The following is an 18,919-nucleotide window of genomic DNA, read 5'->3' as shown; positions in this document are numbered from 1 at the left end:
CCTAGGAGCAATACCCGGTTCATCTCCTGGGGATGAGCTCTCTGCTTCTTCTGGGTTCTTCTCACAAAGAGAGTCATAATCAGCCACTAGAAATGTCTGCTCTGGTCTGGCCCAAGTGAGATTTTCAGACAAACTGCCCTGTGCAGAGCTCAGGAATTGGGATGCCAGGCTTGCCCCTCCTTGAAGTGTCCTCCCTGCATTGGTTTTTGTCTCCCTGACAAGATGGTGCCCTGGAAGGAGCTTCAGTTCTCAAGTCTCCCTTGCAGCACTTAGGGTAGGTGGACCCGCAACCAAGGCACTGACAAGGTATGACAAACTCCAACTGGCAGTGCTCAAGTTTCCCCCAGAACAGCAGTCTGGGACCAGGCCCTCCTGGAGGATCTCTCCCTTGCTTAGTTGCTGATAGTCGCTCAGGTGTAAGCCTACTCAGGGAGATTAATGATGACCCTAGCTCAGCAGCCATAGCACAGGCCTCCTCCAGCTCCAACTCCTCACGTGCATTTCTCCTAACAGGCTCGGCTATCCATCACTAACTCTTCTCCTGAGAGCCACTTCATAGATGCATCTCTATTATAGATGCATGATTATCCTCACTATATGGTTGAGAAACTAGGCTTAGATAGTTAATGTCACTTCTCCAAGGCAATAAAAGCCCGAGTGGCGGTCTGGGATTCGAACCAGTGTCTAGCCTATTTAGCAACTTCCAGAGCGGTCCATCCACGGCGCTGTTCCCGCCTCCGCAGGTTCTAGACTTCCGCGTCCTCTTAGCAAGGTCCTCCACTGGAAAACGTCCTTGGAAAACGCTGACAGGGTCTTTTGAGCCTCGGCGGCATCCGTCACTAGCGCAGAAGACGGAAGTAGCGGGTAGTTGGCCGGAAGTGGGGCTCTGAGGTACGGGTGTTGCTGGAGTAGTCGTGGTGCCGCGGGGATCCGGGGTCTGGTGTTGCGGCGCCCGCGTTCGCCAGGCTCAGGTGAGTGGCGGCGGCCGGGGAGGAGGTCGTGGCGGCCTCTCCTTACCCACCTGGCCCTTGGCCCGCCTCTCCCGTCCTGGGCGGCGCAGGGCCGGGCACATCGAGGCCGGAGTCCGCGCTTCTGGGCCCGGCTGTGGACTCCTTTCTCAGGCCCTCTTTAGGCAGCATCTCGGCGACCCCGCCACTTCAGAGTTCTGTGACCTTGGGCAGACGGTTCGTGTGAACCTTGACTTTTTCCTCTGGGAGACGGAGATAACAACTGCCCGCCTCGCAGGGCTGTTGGCGGAATGCAGCGAGCTGCTTTGCCGCACGCCTTATCACACTTTCACGTGCGTGCTAATCACTTGGGGATCTGGAGATCTGAGGATGTAGGTCTGTGGTAGGGTCTGAGGTTATGCATTCCTGACCAGCTTCCAGGTGAGGCTGATGGCGCTGCTCCGCAGGCCACAATTTTAGCCGCAAAATCCTACAGTATTTTGCTTAGCACTGGGTCAACTTGAATCTTGAGTAAATATCAATACGATGTATACCTATTCCCCATTTTTAACAGACGGTTTCTGGTTGCCCAGACCTAACTAAGGGTATTATTGATGTCTTCCTCCCTTTTCTCTCCAGAGATAAAAATAATTGCCCTTTCTCTTTCTGTGCAAATCATGACACAGCTCTTCTGTCCTGACTCAGGGAGCCTTGGGCCCTCTTTATACCAGTTACTCATCCACTCACTCAGACCAGGCTTCATTACTCACTCACTGTAAACCTTGAATAGTGCTTCATCCTACGGAGCTGGTAGCCAAGTGCTTTAGGTGTTCCTAAATGTGTCTGGTGTTCGGTGCTCTAGTCATTTGTTGCAGCTGGCATGTTAATTCCCGTTTTCTGCACTTTGCTCACATTTTGTGGATAGTAAGAACAGTGGCTTCTCCAGAACTGGATTCTACAACTCACTGCTCTGAATGGCCTCAGGCAAGCTCTGGGATGAGTTCACTACTGTCTAGTAACCAAAATAAAAATCTTAAGACTCAGTGTTACAGCGGAGAAAGTGAGGCCTTTGGCAGTGTGCAGGCCTAATTTATTTGACTGTATGATTTTCTTCGCCGTTCATTGGGTTACTTTTCTGATTCCCAGCAGGGGCTTGTCATTCATCATGCAAATAAGTCAACTTTTATATTAGAGAATTCTGAAGTTTCCCCTTCAGCTGTCTGAAAACCTGTACTGCTCAGCCTTGCAAACCTAGAATAGATTAAAACCAAGTACTGGGTTGAGTTGGCCAGTTGACGTGACTTTGGATGCAGATATTTCTCTTTAGTTGCAAAGATTTGGTAGCTCCACTGTCACTGTCTGAGAGGATATGAGTGCCTGCTCTCTGTTTTTAAACCCGGAGATTTTCTAGATAAAGCATGTGAATCCTTTAAGAGCAGTGGCTCTAACAGAATCATCTGTGGGGTCTTGTCAGACTGTTTCTACCCAGGCGCTTTTTGCCATTCTGATAGAAGAATAGCAGAGACTTAGAGAAGGAGAGGAGAGGGCTATATAAGCTGGGGGGAAATTTTTTTTTCACAGTTAATTGTATCGTGCTGTTTTCTCCAATAAGAATGGAAACTAGAGGGTACCTAGGTGGCTTAGTCAGTTAAATGTCTAACTCTTGCTATCTGCTCAGGTCCTGATCTCAGGGTTGTGAGATCCAGCCTCAGTGGAGCTTTGTGCTGGGTGTGGAGCCTGCCTAAGCTTCTCTCTCTCTCCCTCTCTTAAAAAAAAAGGAAAGAAAGTGGAAGCTGGAACGAAGTGGAAGGGATGGGATGTTAGACTTGGTTTTGGTTTGGCTTAACTCTGGGTGATACTTATCTTGACCTAAACACTTTAACACTAGTGTTTGACCTTCATAGTAATAGTAGATCCCTCTCTACAAGACTTTAGTCTTGTCTCTGCTCCTATGTGGAAACTGAAGCACAGAAGAGTCTAACCCAGTTAGCATTTGCATTAACAGCTAAGGATCCTTAGGTCAGTCTCTAAGCCCTCACCAGGGGCATTAAAGCTTGGTAGGCTCTCAACTCCTGGAGAAATTTAGTTTTTTGTTTTAATTCTCGGTTACTCCACAAATTTTTTGCTAAGACAAGATTAGAATTTGAAGTATCCATTTATTTGTGGCAATTTTATGAGGACATAAGGGGTTAAACCTTTGTAGCAAAAGGACAGAAATCAGAATTCAGAGAGGAGATCCCGTAACTGGTGAATTGAATACGCCGAGAGTGTCATAGACTTAATCTACAGTTAGCATGGCTGTCTTCCTCCGACTGGCTCCCTTCCTCTAACTTCAGGGTTATAGTTTAAATGAAGGTATTTGGCTTTGCTCAGACCTGTACCTGGAAGGTAGAAAGGTAAGAAAGAGTCTTCACTCCTATGAAATTCCATTGCTCAGGGTGGTTGGGCAGTGCCAGGGGTCTCTGAGGCTTCATTCTGGTATGTTAGGACCCCTAAAGAGGAGATGAGGAGGGGGCGCCTGGATGGTTCAGTGGGTTAAAGCCTCTGCTTTCGGCTCAGGTCGTGATCCCAGGGTCCTGGTATCGAGCCCCACATCGGGCTCTCTGCTCAGCGGAGAGCCTGCTTCCCTTCCTTTCTCTCTGCCTGCCGCCTCTCTGCCTACTTGTGATCTCTGTCAAATAAATAAATAAAATCTTAAAAAAAAAAAAGTAGATCAGGAGGATGTACATATAGATAAATTTATACATTTTAAAGTAAGAAAGGAGCTTTGTGCTGATGTCACATGGCTTTGAACCTCTAGAGAAGGCATCAGTAGGTACTGATTGGGGATCTCACAGTATTCCCTTTCCATCTTTCTTACCGATTCTATGAGAGTTCTTAAGGAAAGAGGAACTAACTCACTCAGCTGTTTTCTGTTCTCCTTTGGGCAAAGGAGAACCTCTCCTTTGTAGTGCCTTTTCTCCTTACTGTTCTGCTTTATTGGTTCTGTATCTTCCCTTCGTTTCTTTCCTTTCCTTCCACAGTACTCAAGACCAGACTTCTAAAGTGATTATATTTCAGACCTCTATATATAAATACAGTGTCTATACAGTTATGCTAAAAGTTGCATGGTGAAAAGGTAAGTACCTCCTATTTGCCATTTGCCGTTGGCTTTGCATGCTTCTACGATTCTTTATTTTGTCATCATTTCTGTTACTGGGCATCCTTAAAGAAGTTTTGTAGACAGTAGGAATTGCTTGGACTAGAAAAGCTTTCAGCATTTTCCTTGGACCGTAAGGTTACTTTCTTCGAACACTGATTGTCTTCTTGAAAAATACCTTAATTTCCTGTTAGTACATGCATTTGGCAAATTTAATTTTTGTCAAAATTGGACATGGTTTACACAGTCCAATAGTTTGATGGAACTTAAAACACTAAATATTAATTCCTTCTTTCCCCCTCCTTTTTTGTTCTGTGGAGGTACTTTCTACTCTGTTTCTTTATACATTTATCAGTATATTTCTAAATAATTGTGTTGCTGTTTCTTGATTTCTAGGAAGTATCTGTATCTATAAAATCTTTGGCTTCTTTATTATGGGCTTTGTGGCTCTGGGCTTCACTACCCAGTCCCTGTTCTTCTTCCCCTCCTTGCATCTTCCATATATAGTTTGCTTATAGTTTTTGGTTAAGCTGATCTTCAGGGTTTATATCGGTAAGATTATGTCAATATTCATAGCTGAGTAGGGAGCATAATATAAAATTTTCTGTCTTACACAACTTTTTTGTTTTCCCAGAGTTAATAATTTTTGTCACTATTGTTACTGGCTTGGTTTTCTGTCTACCAATTGCTTGTCCATTCCCAGATTATTCCTTAGAAGTATAAATCTCCTCTCCTTGGTAATATTTACTTCCTCTGGCAGGAACTTTATGTCTGCTCACAGTTCTAGTTTTGGGGTCTTCATCATTATCCTGGGGTTTCCTTTTGCTTCTCTCCTATGTTGAGATTCTGGATCCCTTATCTCTCCTGCTGACTTTCAGGTCTTCAGTTGTGTTACTTTTTCTTCTCTCAGATGAGGGGATATCTTGTAAATCCATTTCTCTCTGTAGATTTTGGTCTTTGAGGTCTTCTCTATGTTCTTTTTGTAAGTGGTATAAACAAACCATAGTGATAGCACGGATCCTAGACCGCAGGCATAGCTCATTTTGCGCTTTATTGCATTTCACAGAGAGCGCGTTTTTTTACAAGTTGAAGGTGTATGACAAGTTGAAGGTTTATGAAGGTCGAACAAGTCTCTTGGTACCATTTTTCCAGCAGCATTTCCTCACTTCCTATCTCCATGTCACATTTTGGTAATTCTTGCAATATTTCAGATGTTCATTATTTTTTATTTGTTATGGTGATTTGTGATCTGTGGTTATGACTTGCTGAAAGCTCAGGTGATGGTTAGCATTTTTTAGTAGTATTTTATAATTAAGATATGTCTGCTGTTTTTTAGACATAATGTTGTTGCACATTTGACAGACCGCGGTATGGTGTAAGCATAACTATGTGCACTGGGAAATCAGGAAATTCCTTTGACTCACTTTATCACAACACTCACTTTATTGTAGTGATCTGGAACCAAACAACATTACCTCCAAGGTTTGCCCGTATTAGAGGTGAGGGGCTTTTGAGTTCACCCAGTTCTAACGCTCGAGCTCCCCTACGTCTGGAAACCCTGTGACTGTTCAGGATCCTCCTCTCCTCTTTATATGGAATCTGACTCCTCCTCTCATCTAGAATACACCCACAGTGTGAATTTTGGAATCAGATGATCTTTGATGTCAAACCCCACTCCATCCCTTAGCTATTTCTTAATCTTGTGAAGTGTCCCTTTTCCTCATCCACAATATAGAGATAATAAGACCTACCTTACAGAGAGGTTGTAAAGATTGGAACTAATGCAAATTTAAAAAGTGTGTATACTGGGGCCTCCTGGGTGGCTCAGTTGATTAAGCCTCTGCCTTCAGCTCTGGTGATCATCCCAGAGTCCTGGGATCAAGCCTGTGTAGGGCTCCCTGCTCAGCAGGGAGTCTGCTTCTCCCTCCCACCACCCCTCACCACTCCTGCCCTGTCTCTCTCAAATAAATAAATAAAATCTGTTTAAAAAAAAAAAGAGTAAAAAACAAAACAACAAAAATAAATAAAAAGCATATACTACGCTTGGCATAGAGGAAGCCCTAAAATGATTGTGGCTGTTGTTTTTTCCATCTTGGGACTTAGTCTGTATTTTTTGCAAATCAAGAAGAGCCACGTTAATTCAAAGTACAGAATCAATTCGAAATACAGAATTGATAGCACTCAAACATTGATGTTCGAGGAAATGGTTCTTTTGTTCATGTAAGGACCATGCACAATAATTTCATTAAGTACTCTTAGGTAGTATTTATTGAAGTAATTTAAGTTATTTAGTGTGCTTTTAAAATTATTTATGAAGGCATTTGTTAAATTCATATACTCTTTTGTATTAAGAGTTTCAATGCCAATAAAAAGGGGGAAAAGTTATATGGTTATAAAACTCTATATAGTTACTTTCCTTTTATATAAATATTTTAGGTGCTGGCACTCATTCGTGTTCAGTTTGTTCCACAGAATATTTGTATGTGCTTTTTCTCATGTTGATCCCTACCACACACTTACCCTGTAAACCATCCCTCTACTTCTGGGTGGACATTTGAATTGTATTCAGGTTTGGTTTGGTTTTGTTTTGTTTCAAGATTTTTAATTTTTAAGTAATCTACACCCAGTGTGGGGCTTGAACTTAAAACCCCTGAGATCAGGAGTCACACAGTACCAACTGAGCCAGCCAGGTGTCTCAGTTTTTTGGGGGGCACTTATTTTGTAAAAAAAAAATGTTTTGTCTTTTGTTGTTGTTATTTCAAACTAGTTCTCAAGATGAGATGAAGGTCTACAGATTTGACAGTTTACGGCTTTAGTTGCAAATTATGTTGAGCCAAATGTGGATTCCAGGTTCTAAAGCACGTCTTCTTAAAAGCCCTGTTCTGTCGGGGCACCCTGTTGGCTCGGTCAGTTGAGTGTTGGACTCTTGGTTTCAGCTCAAGTCATGATCTCAGGGTCGTGAGGTGGGGCGCTGCACTAAGTGAAGACTCTGCTTGAGATACTCTACCTCTCCCTCTGCCCTTTCCCCTGCTCACATTCTCTTTTTTCCCTCTCCCCCTGCCCTTCTCTCCCCTGCCAAATAAATTAAAAATCTTTTATTTTTATTTTTTTTAAAGATTTTATTTATTTATTTGACAGAGATGACAAGTAGGCATTGGGGCAGGCAGAGAGAGAGGAGGAAGCAGGCTTTCCACGGAGCAGAGAGCCTGATGCAGGGCTTGATCACAGGACCCTGGGATCATGACCTGAGCCGAAAGCAGAGGCTTTAACCCACTGAGCCACCCAGGCACCCCAAATTAAAAATCTTTTAAACCTTAGTTTTAATTAATTAAAATTTTAATTAATTAATTAAACCTTTAATTTTTAATCTTTTAAACCCTTCTCTCCCTTCTTCCTCTCTCCCTCCCCCTGCAAAATAAATTAAAAATCTTAAAAAAAAAAAAGCCCTATTCTGTCAACTGGAGAGTTCTATTACTTGCTGTTTTGTTCCTACCATGCCTGTAGTGCAATATTGGTTGAGATTTGTAGTGGCTGTTTTGAGGCATAAATCTTTAGTTATCTCTAACTATTAAAGGCAAAATTATTTCAGTACTACTTTTCTAATATTTTCTAATTTTTAAAAAGTTGGCCATCTGCATTCATAGAAATAAACTAATGGTAGATAGCAAACTTTTTCTGTAAAGGGCCATGTACTAAATATTTTATGCTTTGCAGGCAGGCCATACATTTTCTGCTAGTTACTCAATTCTGCTCTTGTAGTGAGAAAGCAGGCATAAACAATATGTAATATGTGGCCTGGCTATGCTCAGATAAGACTTTACCAAAGAATATGTAGAGGGGTAGATTTGGACCTGTGGACCATAGTTTGCCGACTCCTGGTCTGTAATATCTGGACCCAGAGATTGAAACATAGTAGAGAGAATGGTCCACAGGCCATGGTAAAGAACTAAGTATCTAAGGATTTAGTGTGATAAAATTCTGCTGTGGTTCACAAAGAAATCAGAGCATACATTCCGACCATCCAGAGAAGCCTGCTTAGCTGGACTGCCCGAACAAAGCCATGGGGCATGCCCTGTGGCCACATGGTTCTCCTGCTGTGGGCTCTGGAGGGTAGGGCTGACAGGAGAGCTGGGCAGGAATTTCAGAAAGTCACCCTGACACCCTCAGAACTTGCTCATGTGCCGCAGCAACCCTACCTGGTCCACATCTTGGCAGCTCAGGACTCACTGGGTTTTGCTTGTCAGGCTTTGGCATTTCTCCAGTGAAGGGAAAGCAAAAAGCCTTTAGCGAAAACAGGAGCTTCGCAGAATCCGTTTTATAGCCCCTCATGGCTCCTACCTCAGGGGACAGTGGGGACTGCGCCGCTCAGAGGCAGGGTAATCCATGCCTGATCACTGACAACATTGCTAATAGCCACCTCCAGAGGAGAGCTGTGCTGCTCCCTTGCGTGTCAGTGGGGCAGGCTGGTGAACTGGTGTGCCCTGAACCTGCAACCCAACTCTGAGATGCTTTTTGCTTCCCACCCGTGAAGTGACAGTGAGCAGGGGGCATCAGCCTTCTGCTTTCTCCCGCCAAAAGGAGTTTTTGAATATATGTACCAATTGCATGACTTCTCTGTGATAGTGATTCAGTATCTGGTAAGCCTCCTGGGGAGGAGAATAAGCATCTTGTAACAGGTGTAGGAGCAGCATGAGAACACAATCCCATAATCAAGTCTTCATACCTTAGGGACAAAGAGGGTTATGGTGGGCGTAATTAAACTTTACACCAAATCCCACTTTTTACTTTCAGAGTCAGCACAGCAGCTTTTACCAATGTTCTTATTCTCCAAGTGGGCCCCTTATGCCTTCGTATCCAGGAGAAGGAGTTTATCCTTGATGTAATCTAGGATACATTCACTAGCATGGAACTTATTCGAGTGGACAGCAGAGTAGCTTAATCCCTTTCTTAAAATGTGTGCGTTTTTGTATTGTGATAGGTGGAAGCCACTTATTCTTCATCTACCCTTTTTTCAGTATCTGGCACCAATTCTGGCCCAGTCATTTGTGACCCATGGCTCTTGCGATATGCCGAAGATTTCCAGGCAGTTTCTGTGGAACGCCTCCGCGTCCAGCTCTAATCCAGCACCATGTAAAGAAATTGCCTGGACAAACCTGTGAGGACTGTGTTCTGACTGCCAGAACGATCTGTACTGACCCCAGAACGGCAGCCACCCTCAAGTTATTAAAACCTTTAGGATATCGAGCGTTTTGCAGTCCTTTTGCCTGCAGTGCCACCCAGAGTGTGACATACTGGAATGTGGGAAGCAGCGCCCGGCAGAGGGGACAGGAGGCTCCAGAACACAGCAGCCTCTGTGAGCCTGCCAAAAAAGCTGGGAACATTCCTAGCGCTTCCTCTTCTTGGAGGCTCCTGACAACCAGCAGTGCCCTTCCAGGTTCGGAATCCAGCGGGGTCTCTGCCTCACAGGTCAGCACGTTGAAGCCGGGCTCCCCTGGGTCCACAGGCATTGTTGAAGACAATGTAGAAGTGTTTGATTCCTTTGAAGACCCCCGAGGTTTCCTACAGCTAAGACCAGAGTACCAGCTCCACAGCTATAACAGATCGGAGACTTGTCAGCCCCTTTCCGTTTCAGAAGGTGAATTAATTCTGCACAAAATCACAGTTTATCAAGATAATCTCCAGCCTCAAGTCATTGCTGATTATCTGTGTAAGCTGAGCTCTTTGCCTGCAGAGCGGCACCCTGCTGTCCTGTCCAGTCCCAGCTTTGCTTCACTCTGCCAGCTGAGTGTGAAAAACATACAGCTCTTTGATGTCCCAGATCTGATCAAGATTTTGAAAGCCTTTGTCAGTTTAGGAATCCCTTGCTCCCATTCAGTGCTGGATGTGTATGAAATCAGATTTTGCAGGAAGGTGTGGGAGATGAGTCTAGATCAGCTTCTCTTGGTGGCTGACCTCTGGCGGCACTTGGGCCGCAAAGTACCTCGGTTTTTGAAAATCTTTTTTAGTTACCTTAATTTGCATTGGAAAGATCTATCCTTGTCCCAGCTGATTCACCTAATTTATATTATAGGTGAAAGTCGCCAGGTACCCCAAGACCTCATGCAAAAACTGGAATCGTTGATTCTCAAGTATATAGACTCAATCAATTTAGAGGAGATTGGTACAATCTGTTTGGGGTTCTTCAAATCAAGCAGTGGTCTCTCTGAATATGTCATGAGGAAACTTGGAGACTTGGCTTGTGCTGACATGCAGCATCTGAGTAATTATGCCCTAGTGAATATTCTTAAAATGTTCCGTTTCACTCATGTGGATCACGTAAATTTCATGAAGCAATTTGGCCAGATCGCTCCTCAGCGAATTCCTTTTCTAGGAGTTCAGGGTGTCATGCACCTGACTCTTGCTTTCTCAGCCTTACGCATCCTGGATGAAGGGCTAATGAATGCTGTGGCTGCTTCTTTGCCTCCTCGGGTGGCATTCTGTCGAAGTAAAGACATAGCCAAGATTCTGTGGTCATTTGGAACTCTGAATTATAAGCCCCCCAATACAGAAGAGTTTTATTCTAGTCTGATAAGCGAGATTCACAGAAAGATGCCTGAGTTCAGTCGATACCCAGAACACCTGCTCACCTGCCTGCTGGGCCTGGCCTTTTCTGAGTACTTTCCCTTAGAGCTCATCAACTTTGCTTTGAGTCCAGAGTTCATCAGGTTAGCTCAGGAGAGAACTAAGTTCGAACTCACTAAGGAGTTGTATACTCTTGATGGTACAGTCGGCGTTGAGTGTCTAGATTACAGAGGCAATCGTCTTACTGCTCACCTTCAGCAAGAGGGGTCGGAAATTCTGTGGAATTTAGCGAGGAGGGATATGTGCTCAAAGCCTGAATTCCAAGAGGCTCTCTTTTTACTGGAAAACCTGTTGGGTGGGCCCCAGTACGTCAAACACCATATGATTTTGCCTCATACCCGGTCTTCTGACTTAGAGGTCCAGCTTGACGTTAACATGAAGCCATTACCATTTAACGAAGAAGCCGTACCACTTGAAGATAAAGCCAAATTGAGGCTGAAGCATGTGGGAGTCAGCCTTACAGATGATTTGATGACTCAGCTACTAAAAGGGAAATCAAGAGTACATTTCCAGAGAGAAACTGAGTCAAAGACTGAGCAGCAGGCAGAGATATTAGCGAAGGCAGCCATACATTTGGGGAGCTCCCCTGGCAGTGTGGCAGGCAGGTTGGGGGCCAGGGAGATGGCGGGCCCTCATCCCCCAGCCTGCCTGCAGGCCCCACAAGTGAAGCTGGCTATTCAGTTGACAAACAAGAACCAGTACTGCTACGGTTCCAGGGATCTGCTCGGGCTGCACAATATGAAGAGGCGGCAGTTGAAGCGGCTCGGGTACCGCGTGGTCGAGTTATTCCACTGGGAATGGCTTCCGCTCCTGAAACGAACTCGCTTAGAAAAGCTGATGTTCCTCCACGAGAAGGTGTTCTCCTCTGCTCTCTGAAGGGCTTTCAGGGATGTTGTTACTCACAGATGCTATGGAGGCACACTGTAGACCATTCGAAAAGCCAGAATATGGGTTTGGTAATAAAATCCTCTGTTGAGACATAGCTGTGCTCTTCTTGTCTATGGCAGAATGAAGTTAGTGTCACTGTGAACTAATTGTAACCTGGCCCAGATGGACAAGTTGTTGCTAATTTTTGCATATGACTAATAAACCTCTTACTGTGCCCTGTTTCCAAGTAATTCCTGTCGTATTTTTCTTACTCTTTTGACTGGCCTCACCTCACAATGATTTTGAATTTTTAAGATAAAAGTGTAGTCAAGACATTGTCAAAGCCAATTTTTTTAAATGATTTTCATATACTTTGTTTTAAAATAAGACTCTTGGACATGTAACTGGCTCAGTCGGTGGAGGATGTGACTCTTGATCTCAGGGTTCAAGCCCTACGTTAGATGTGAAGCCTAATTAAAAAAATAAATAAATAAAATGAGAATCGTTTACAACTTCATTGACATTTCAGGATTTTTTTTTCTCCCATGCATGTTTTCTTCTCCCTTTAAAATTAAAATCTCAGGGGCGTCTGGGTGGCTCAGTGGGTTAAGCTTCTGCGTTAGGGTCAGGTCATGATCTCAGGGTCCTGGGATCGAGCCCCGCATTGGGCTCTGCTCAGCGGGGAGCCTGCTTCCCCCTCTCTCTCTGCCTACTTGTGACCTCTCTCTGTCAAATAAATGAATAAAATCTAATAATAAATAAATAATATTAAAATCTCATTCTTATTTAGATTTGGTTGGTTGTCCTTAGTTACTGTTCTTTGTATTTACAAGAGCCGTTTCAGAATTAGTGAGCTTAATGTCCTCTTGTAGCCCCACCTCTTCTGCATTTCTACTTCTCTTGTATAAACTGTCGCCCTACCCTTCCCTCCAAATATTTTCTCCCTAAAGTTGGACTGAGAGGAGTAGAATTAAGTGAATGCCTCTCGGGCCAGCGATTCCCATATCTGATGACGAGGTAGAATGTTTTTTGTGATAAGTAGCTCAGATAAGAAGGAAATGCATTATGTTAGGAAGTCTAGTGGGCTTCGGGTTTGTCGTATTAGAGCCACAAGCTAAAGATATTGCATATATAGATTCTGTGTATATGGATCCTGTATGTATGTAAGCTACTTAATACAAGTAACCTTTGTAAACATTTGGGGTCTGAGAATTTTAAAAAGAATCCCTTCCACCAATATTCAGGTTTCCTCTCAAAGTCCACTTCCCTGCCCATGCCAAAACAGTACCCCTGTTGGCTTTTGATCATGCTCTGTCATCTTCAGCTTCATTTTCTTCACTGTAGTCAGCAGTATCAGAAATTATTCTGTTTACTTACTGGTTTCCCTGTTGGAAGAAAGCGCTTTGAGTTAAGATAGCCCTTTGTGTCTACTTAACTAATTTCTCTACAGTGCCTAGAATGAGTTGTGGCACAGAGATGATAATGTTTAGTGAGTATGGTCTGGGAATTTAGAGTGATTGGGCACTGCTGGAGAGTTGGCGTGGAAAGGCCGAGAGTGGGGGTAGAGAGAGTGGATCTGGGTCACAACTTAGGGTCTTGCTAAAGAGCCCAAGTCTATAGGGGCTGGAGTGCCTCTAAAGAAGTTTAGACTGTTAGGTTAAAAAGGATAGAACTAGGTTGGGGGGGTCGGGATACATGAGATCTGGTTGTCTTTTTTTTTAAGATTTTATTTATTTATTTGACAGATAGAGATCACAAGTAGGCAGAGAGGCAGGCAGAGAGAGAGAGAGGAGGAGGAAGCAGGCTCCCCGCTGAGCAGAGAGCCCAATGTGGGGCTCGATCCCAGGACCCTGGGATCATGACCAGGGTCATGCTTTAACCCAGTGAGCCACCCAGGCGCCCCTGCATGAAATCTATTAAGGAGAATATCTCACAAATGTGTGCAAGAGTTCAGGTGAGAACTGATGAGGGCCAGAATGGGAATGGAAGGTCTGAGTTTCAGAGATGTTTAGAAGAGAAGCTGATCAGTTGATTAGGGAATGAGGATTTTATTTTTATTATTTTTTAAATTTTATTCATTTATTAGAGAGAGAGAACACAAGCAGGGGGAGCTACATAATAATAGCTATCTTAGTGAGTATGAAGTGGTCTCATTGTGGTTTTGATTTGTATTTCCCTAGTGACTAATTATGCTTAGCATCTTACTTTTCTTCTCTCTTTCTCTCTCTCTCTCTTTTTTTAAAAAAGGGCTTCATGCCCAGTGTGGGGCTTGAACTCATGACCCTGAGATCAAGAGTAACATGTTCTACGGACGGAGACAGCCAGGCACCCCTAGCATCTTTCAGTCTTAACAATACCAAGTCTTTAAACCATGAATAGGAGATGTCTTTTTATTTATTTAGATCTTTTTCACTTTTGGCAATACTTTGTAGTTTTTGGTGTATAAGTCTTGCATCTCCCCAGTCACATTTATTCCTAAATATTTTTTTTAAAGATTTTATTTATTTATCAGAGAGAGAGAGGGGGAGAGAGCGAGCACAGGCAGACAGAATGGCAGGCAGAGGCAGAGGGAGAAGCAGGCTCCCTGCTGAGCAAGGAGCCCAATGTGGGACTCGATCCCAGGACGCTGGGATCATGACCTGAGCCGAAGGCAGCTGCTTAACCAACTGAGCCACCCAGGCGTCCCTATTCCGAAATATTTTTATTCTTTTTAATGCCATATAAATGGAATTTTTATCTTTTTTAAGATTTTATTTATTTATTTGACAGAGAAAGAGATCACAAGCAGGCAGAGAGGCAGGCAGAGGGAGAGGGAGAAGCAGGCTCCCCGCTGAGCAGAGAGCCCGACGTGGGGCTCGATCCCAGGACCCTGGGATCATGACCTGAGCCGAAGGCAGAGGCTCAACCCACTGCGCCACCCAGGCGCCCTGGAATTTTTATCTTAACGTCTTTATGAATTGCTCATTGCTAATGCTTAGAAATGGATGCGTTATCCTGCATTTTTGCCTAGTTCTTTTATTGGCTCTAAGGGTTTGTGTGTGTGTGTTGATTCTGTACTAGTTTGTATATATGATCATATAATCTATGGATAAAGGTAGTTTTGCTCCTTCTTTCCACTTTGGAGACCTTTTTCTTTTTCTTGCCTACTTGCTGTGGCTAGAGCTTCTTATATGAAATTGAATAGAAGTGGTAAAAGTAGGCATCCTTCTCTTGTTCCCGATCATATGGGGGAATTCTTTCAGTCTTTCACCATTGAATATATTAGCTGTGGGTTTCTCATGAATACCCTTTATCATGTTAAGGAAGTTCCTTTCTGTTCTTAGTTTGCTGGATGTGCAATAAATAATTTTTTAGCATATGTCACAAATAGTACACAGGACATTCTTGCACTAAAAGAAGAAAATCCATTGTTTATCTGATTTTCAGATCTAAGTGTGCAGTTTTTATTTTTATTTGCTAAATTGGCAACATAAGAAAAAATCAGTAGCAAGGCAAGATTTTTTGAGTGGGCTGTTGAGGGCAGAAGACTTAACATGCTGAGGAAAGGGTCTAGAGTAGTCAGAGATAAGTTGAGCATTCAGGAGAGAGGCAAGATCAGATGCAGTAAGGTCCAGTAGTTGGGTTTATACATGAAGAACATGGCTGCTTCGCTTGGGTTCCTGTAGAATTTTGCAGACCCTGCTATTAAGGTGATATGTAAATGGTATTAGAACACTTTGTCCATAAGAGACCCACCTGTGCCTTGATTTGAGCCTGTGAGTTTCTTAAAAGTAGAAGTTGTGTCTGCCTGTGCCTAGCAGAGTGCCTTGTGCATATTAAGCCATTGAAGGTTGCTCCAAGCATATAGGACTGCAAGCTTTTTCTCGGTGCACCCCTGTGTCCTGGTCTTCTGTGCACCTCTCACTGGTGGATCACTGTGTGGGATGTGCTTGGACAGCTGTCTTTCATTTTAACCAGCTCTGAGAAAAATGAATACAAGTCACATTTTTTTCATGGATGGACAAGTAACTCAATTTAGAAATTATAAGAAGTATTGTACTTCTTTAAAAGCTGAAGTGCCCAATTTATAAAATTGCTCAGTGCGTTGGTATTCCACCCACTCTTTGAGGTTAAATGCTTTTCTCTTATTTGACAGGTAATCTTTTCTTCCCTTTTTTCCCCTGTAACCTGTTTGAGCCTAGTCTTTAAAATATGTGTATCTGCCAGAATTACTTTCCATTACATTTTCGTGTGACTCAAAGATCAGGTTGTGTAACTCAGGCCAGAGGAAGATGGATGCTCAGGTGTTCAGAAAGTGTCATGATCACCTTATTCTCTTCTGCATCATCCCTCTATACTTCCCTACCCCCATGTTCTGAGTCCTTAACCACTAAAAGGTTTACTTAGCTGCTTCAAGCTCCAAGGAAGTGCAGATAGAAACCTTCCAGATAGGATGACCAACTTGTCCCAGTTTGCCTGTAACTTTTCTGGTATTAACACAGAAAGTTCCACATTCTGGAAAAATCGTTGGTCCTGGATAGACCATGTGGTCAATCACCCAACTCCTGGGTCCCTTCTCAGCCCTTCCCTTGCACTCCCTTATTCAGCCTGAATACAGAAAAGTCTGTCTCCATCTGGCCATCCAGTCCTGTAGGAACTGTCAGCTGCCAGAAATACTCTTATCCACCTTCAGTCCTCTCTGGTGTCATCCTGCAACCCCAGGAACCCAGTCCAATTGTTTAACTACTTACATGTACTTTAACACACAAAAGGGGAAAACGGGTAGCCCACCACTCTGATATTGCATATTTTAAGTTTCTGCATGGCCACCATTACTTCCCAAACTTCTCATGTGTACATATTCCTAGATAAAGATTTTTTTTAAAGATTTGTTTATTATGTTTATTTGAGAGTGTGGGCAAGGGGGATAGGGGCAACAGGAGAGGGAGAGAGAGTCTTGAGACTCCCAGCTGAGCATAGAGCCTCACGTGGGGCTTGATCCCAGGACCCTGAGATCATGACCTGTGCTGAAATCAAGAGTCAGATGCCCAACCGACTGAGCGTACTCAGGTACGCCACCCCCTTAAATATAAAAAAAAATTTTTTTTAAGATTTTATTTATTTATTTGGCAGAGAGAGATCACAAGTAGGCAGAGAGGCAGGCAGAGAGGGAGAAGGGGAAGCAGGCTCCCTGTCGAACAGGGAGCCCAATGTGGAGCTCAATCCCAGGACCCTGAGATCATGACCTAAGCTGAAGGCAGAGGCTTTAACCCACTGAGCCACCCAGGTGCCCCGATACAAATTTTTGACAGGTGTGTGATCAAAATACTTTTGATATTTTGTGCCTGTCTATCTATCCATCTATCTATCTATATATACACATACAGAATTCTGCAGTTTTTGTACCTAGTCATATTTATCATTTAAGTGGCAGGTACACCAAGAATAAACATGTCACTCAAGTGTTTCTTCCAGTGTGGGTAGTGAGATACACTGGACTCTTGAGTTGACCCTGGGCCTAGTTTTTGCCTTATATCTAGGTAAAGAACTTGAAGACTTCTGTGGTAATAGAGTAGTTGGATTTGGCTGGGTCAGTGGGTAGAGTATGTGACTCTTAATATTGGGGTTGTAAGTTTGAACCCCACATTGGGTATAGAGATTACTTTAAAATCTTTAAACTAAAAGGCTTCTTAGAGGGCAGTACCAGGGATTCTTGTGATGGAACTGTTCTCCATTTTGACTGTGGTAGTGATTAATTACATGAATCTATACATGTGATAACATTGCATAGAACCAAATCCACAGACACATGTGCATGAGTACATGTAAACTGGGGAAATTGAATAAGATCATGGAATGTATTGTTACCAGCTTCCTGCCGGTGACACACTGTACAGTAGCTGTGCAGGGTGTTATCATTGGGGGAGACTGCTTAAAGGGTCCATGAGATCTCTGTATTGTGTCTTACACTGCATGTGAATCTGCTGTGATCCTAAAATAAAAAGTTTAATTAAAATCTTTAGAAGCAAAAGGTTTTTTCAGGGCACCTTGCTGGCTGGGTTGTTGGAGAATGCGACTCTTGATCTCAGGGTCATGAGTTTGAGCCCCACACTGGGTGTAATTTACTTAAAAAAAAAAAAAAAAAAAAACCCTTTTTTTTTTTTAATTACTTCCTTGAAGGTAGCTTTGAAATCTTTGTGAGACAGTAATATGTTATACGTAGTTCATTTTCCTCCTTCCTCCTTTTTAAGGATACCTCTCCCTCAAAAAGAAAAAAATTAAAGGAAGAAAAAGCCCAGGGAGAAATTGAGATTGCTAGTGTATTTCTTAGTAGTTGTACTTTGATGCCTTCAGGAAACCATTTGCAAAGATAGCCCCTCATGTACAAAAAAAGATAGCAGGAACCCCTTGAAGGGTGAATTGCCTCTAAGTGGTTCAGAATTGATTTGTCATCTAGGAGGTTAATGGCAGGTTTTTCATTAGTGTCATTTCTTTGTCTGGTTAGAAGCCTATGACTTCCTTCTGACCAGTAGCTTTCAAACTTTTTTTTTTTTTTTTTTAATCACAGTCCTTAGTAAGAAATGCCTTTTATACCAAAACCCAGACTGATGATGCTGGCTCAGTTGGTAGAGCATGAGATTCTTGATTTTGGGGCTGTGAGTTTGAACCCCATGTCAGGCGTAGAGATTACTTAACTCAGAATAATAGATAGATAATAGATAGAAAAGAAAAAAAAGAAAATAAGGAAGGAAGGAAGAAATATAGTTTCAATTATATATTTCAAAAGTTTCATGAAACACTGCCCATCTTCATGTATGGTGCACTCTGACTCTGTTCTTAATTTAAAAAAAAAAAAAAAACAGACTCACTCTGGTTATGCCTCAGTAATGTGAGTTCTTGATTCTTGATCTGCAGTTTGGGAGAAAAACACTACCTCAGACCACAGGTAGTCCTAAGCTCCTTGGCGTAACATCCAAGGCCCTCCCCATCTGTATCTGTTTCTAGCCCTGCGTCATCCTGTTCTAAGAAGCTAAGTGGTATATTCAGCATTCCCTAAACCAGCCTCACTGTCCCATCTCTATGCCTTGACTGTTACTGATCCGCGTCCCTAGTGTCTTCCCCATTCCTGTTCTTGCCTCCTTACTCCCATAGTCAAGTAAATACTGTCCATCATACCATTATTCAGAAGTTTCTGTCCCATTTCAGAGCTGTCCATGATGTCAGGCATACATCTTCATTGTCTCCATTTCAAACATTACTTTTGTGAATTCGTCCCTGAATTTTTGGGGACCAAATACCTTTGGTCAGTGTTTTTGCATTTTTTTTCATCAAGAGCCAAAATAAGAAATTTTATATTGGACCTAGA

General features: G+C 43.1%; 2 protein-coding genes across 3 annotated transcripts in view; both read left to right on the top strand.

The window, feature by feature from the left end:
* Positions 1-884: 884 nt before the first annotated feature.
* Positions 885-11,678, top strand: FASTKD5 (FAST kinase domains 5). The gene is made up of 2 exons (XM_044263346.1): positions 885-971; positions 9,102-11,678. Exon 2 carries the CDS (start codon positions 9,139-9,141, stop codon positions 11,581-11,583), a length of 2,445 nt encoding a protein of 814 aa, XP_044119281.1. The 5' UTR covers positions 885-971; positions 9,102-9,138; the 3' UTR covers positions 11,584-11,678.
* The window catches only part of UBOX5 (U-box domain containing 5), a 35,039-nt gene continuing 17,008 nt past the window's right edge, over positions 889-18,919 (top strand). For both annotated transcript variants that reach the window (XM_044263347.1, XM_044263348.1), the window contains exon 1: positions 889-971. The gene's annotated coding sequence lies outside the window, so the exon portion shown is untranslated. The remainder of the gene's footprint in view (positions 972-18,919) is intronic.

The sequence above is a fragment of the Neovison vison genome, chromosome 8 (assembly GCF_020171115.1).
Source record: "Neovison vison isolate M4711 chromosome 8, ASM_NN_V1, whole genome shotgun sequence".
Classification (NCBI taxonomy): domain Eukaryota; kingdom Metazoa; phylum Chordata; class Mammalia; order Carnivora; family Mustelidae; genus Neogale; species Neogale vison.
Note: the sequence above shows the minus strand (reverse complement) of the source record. Positions and strands in the feature narration are given on the sequence as shown.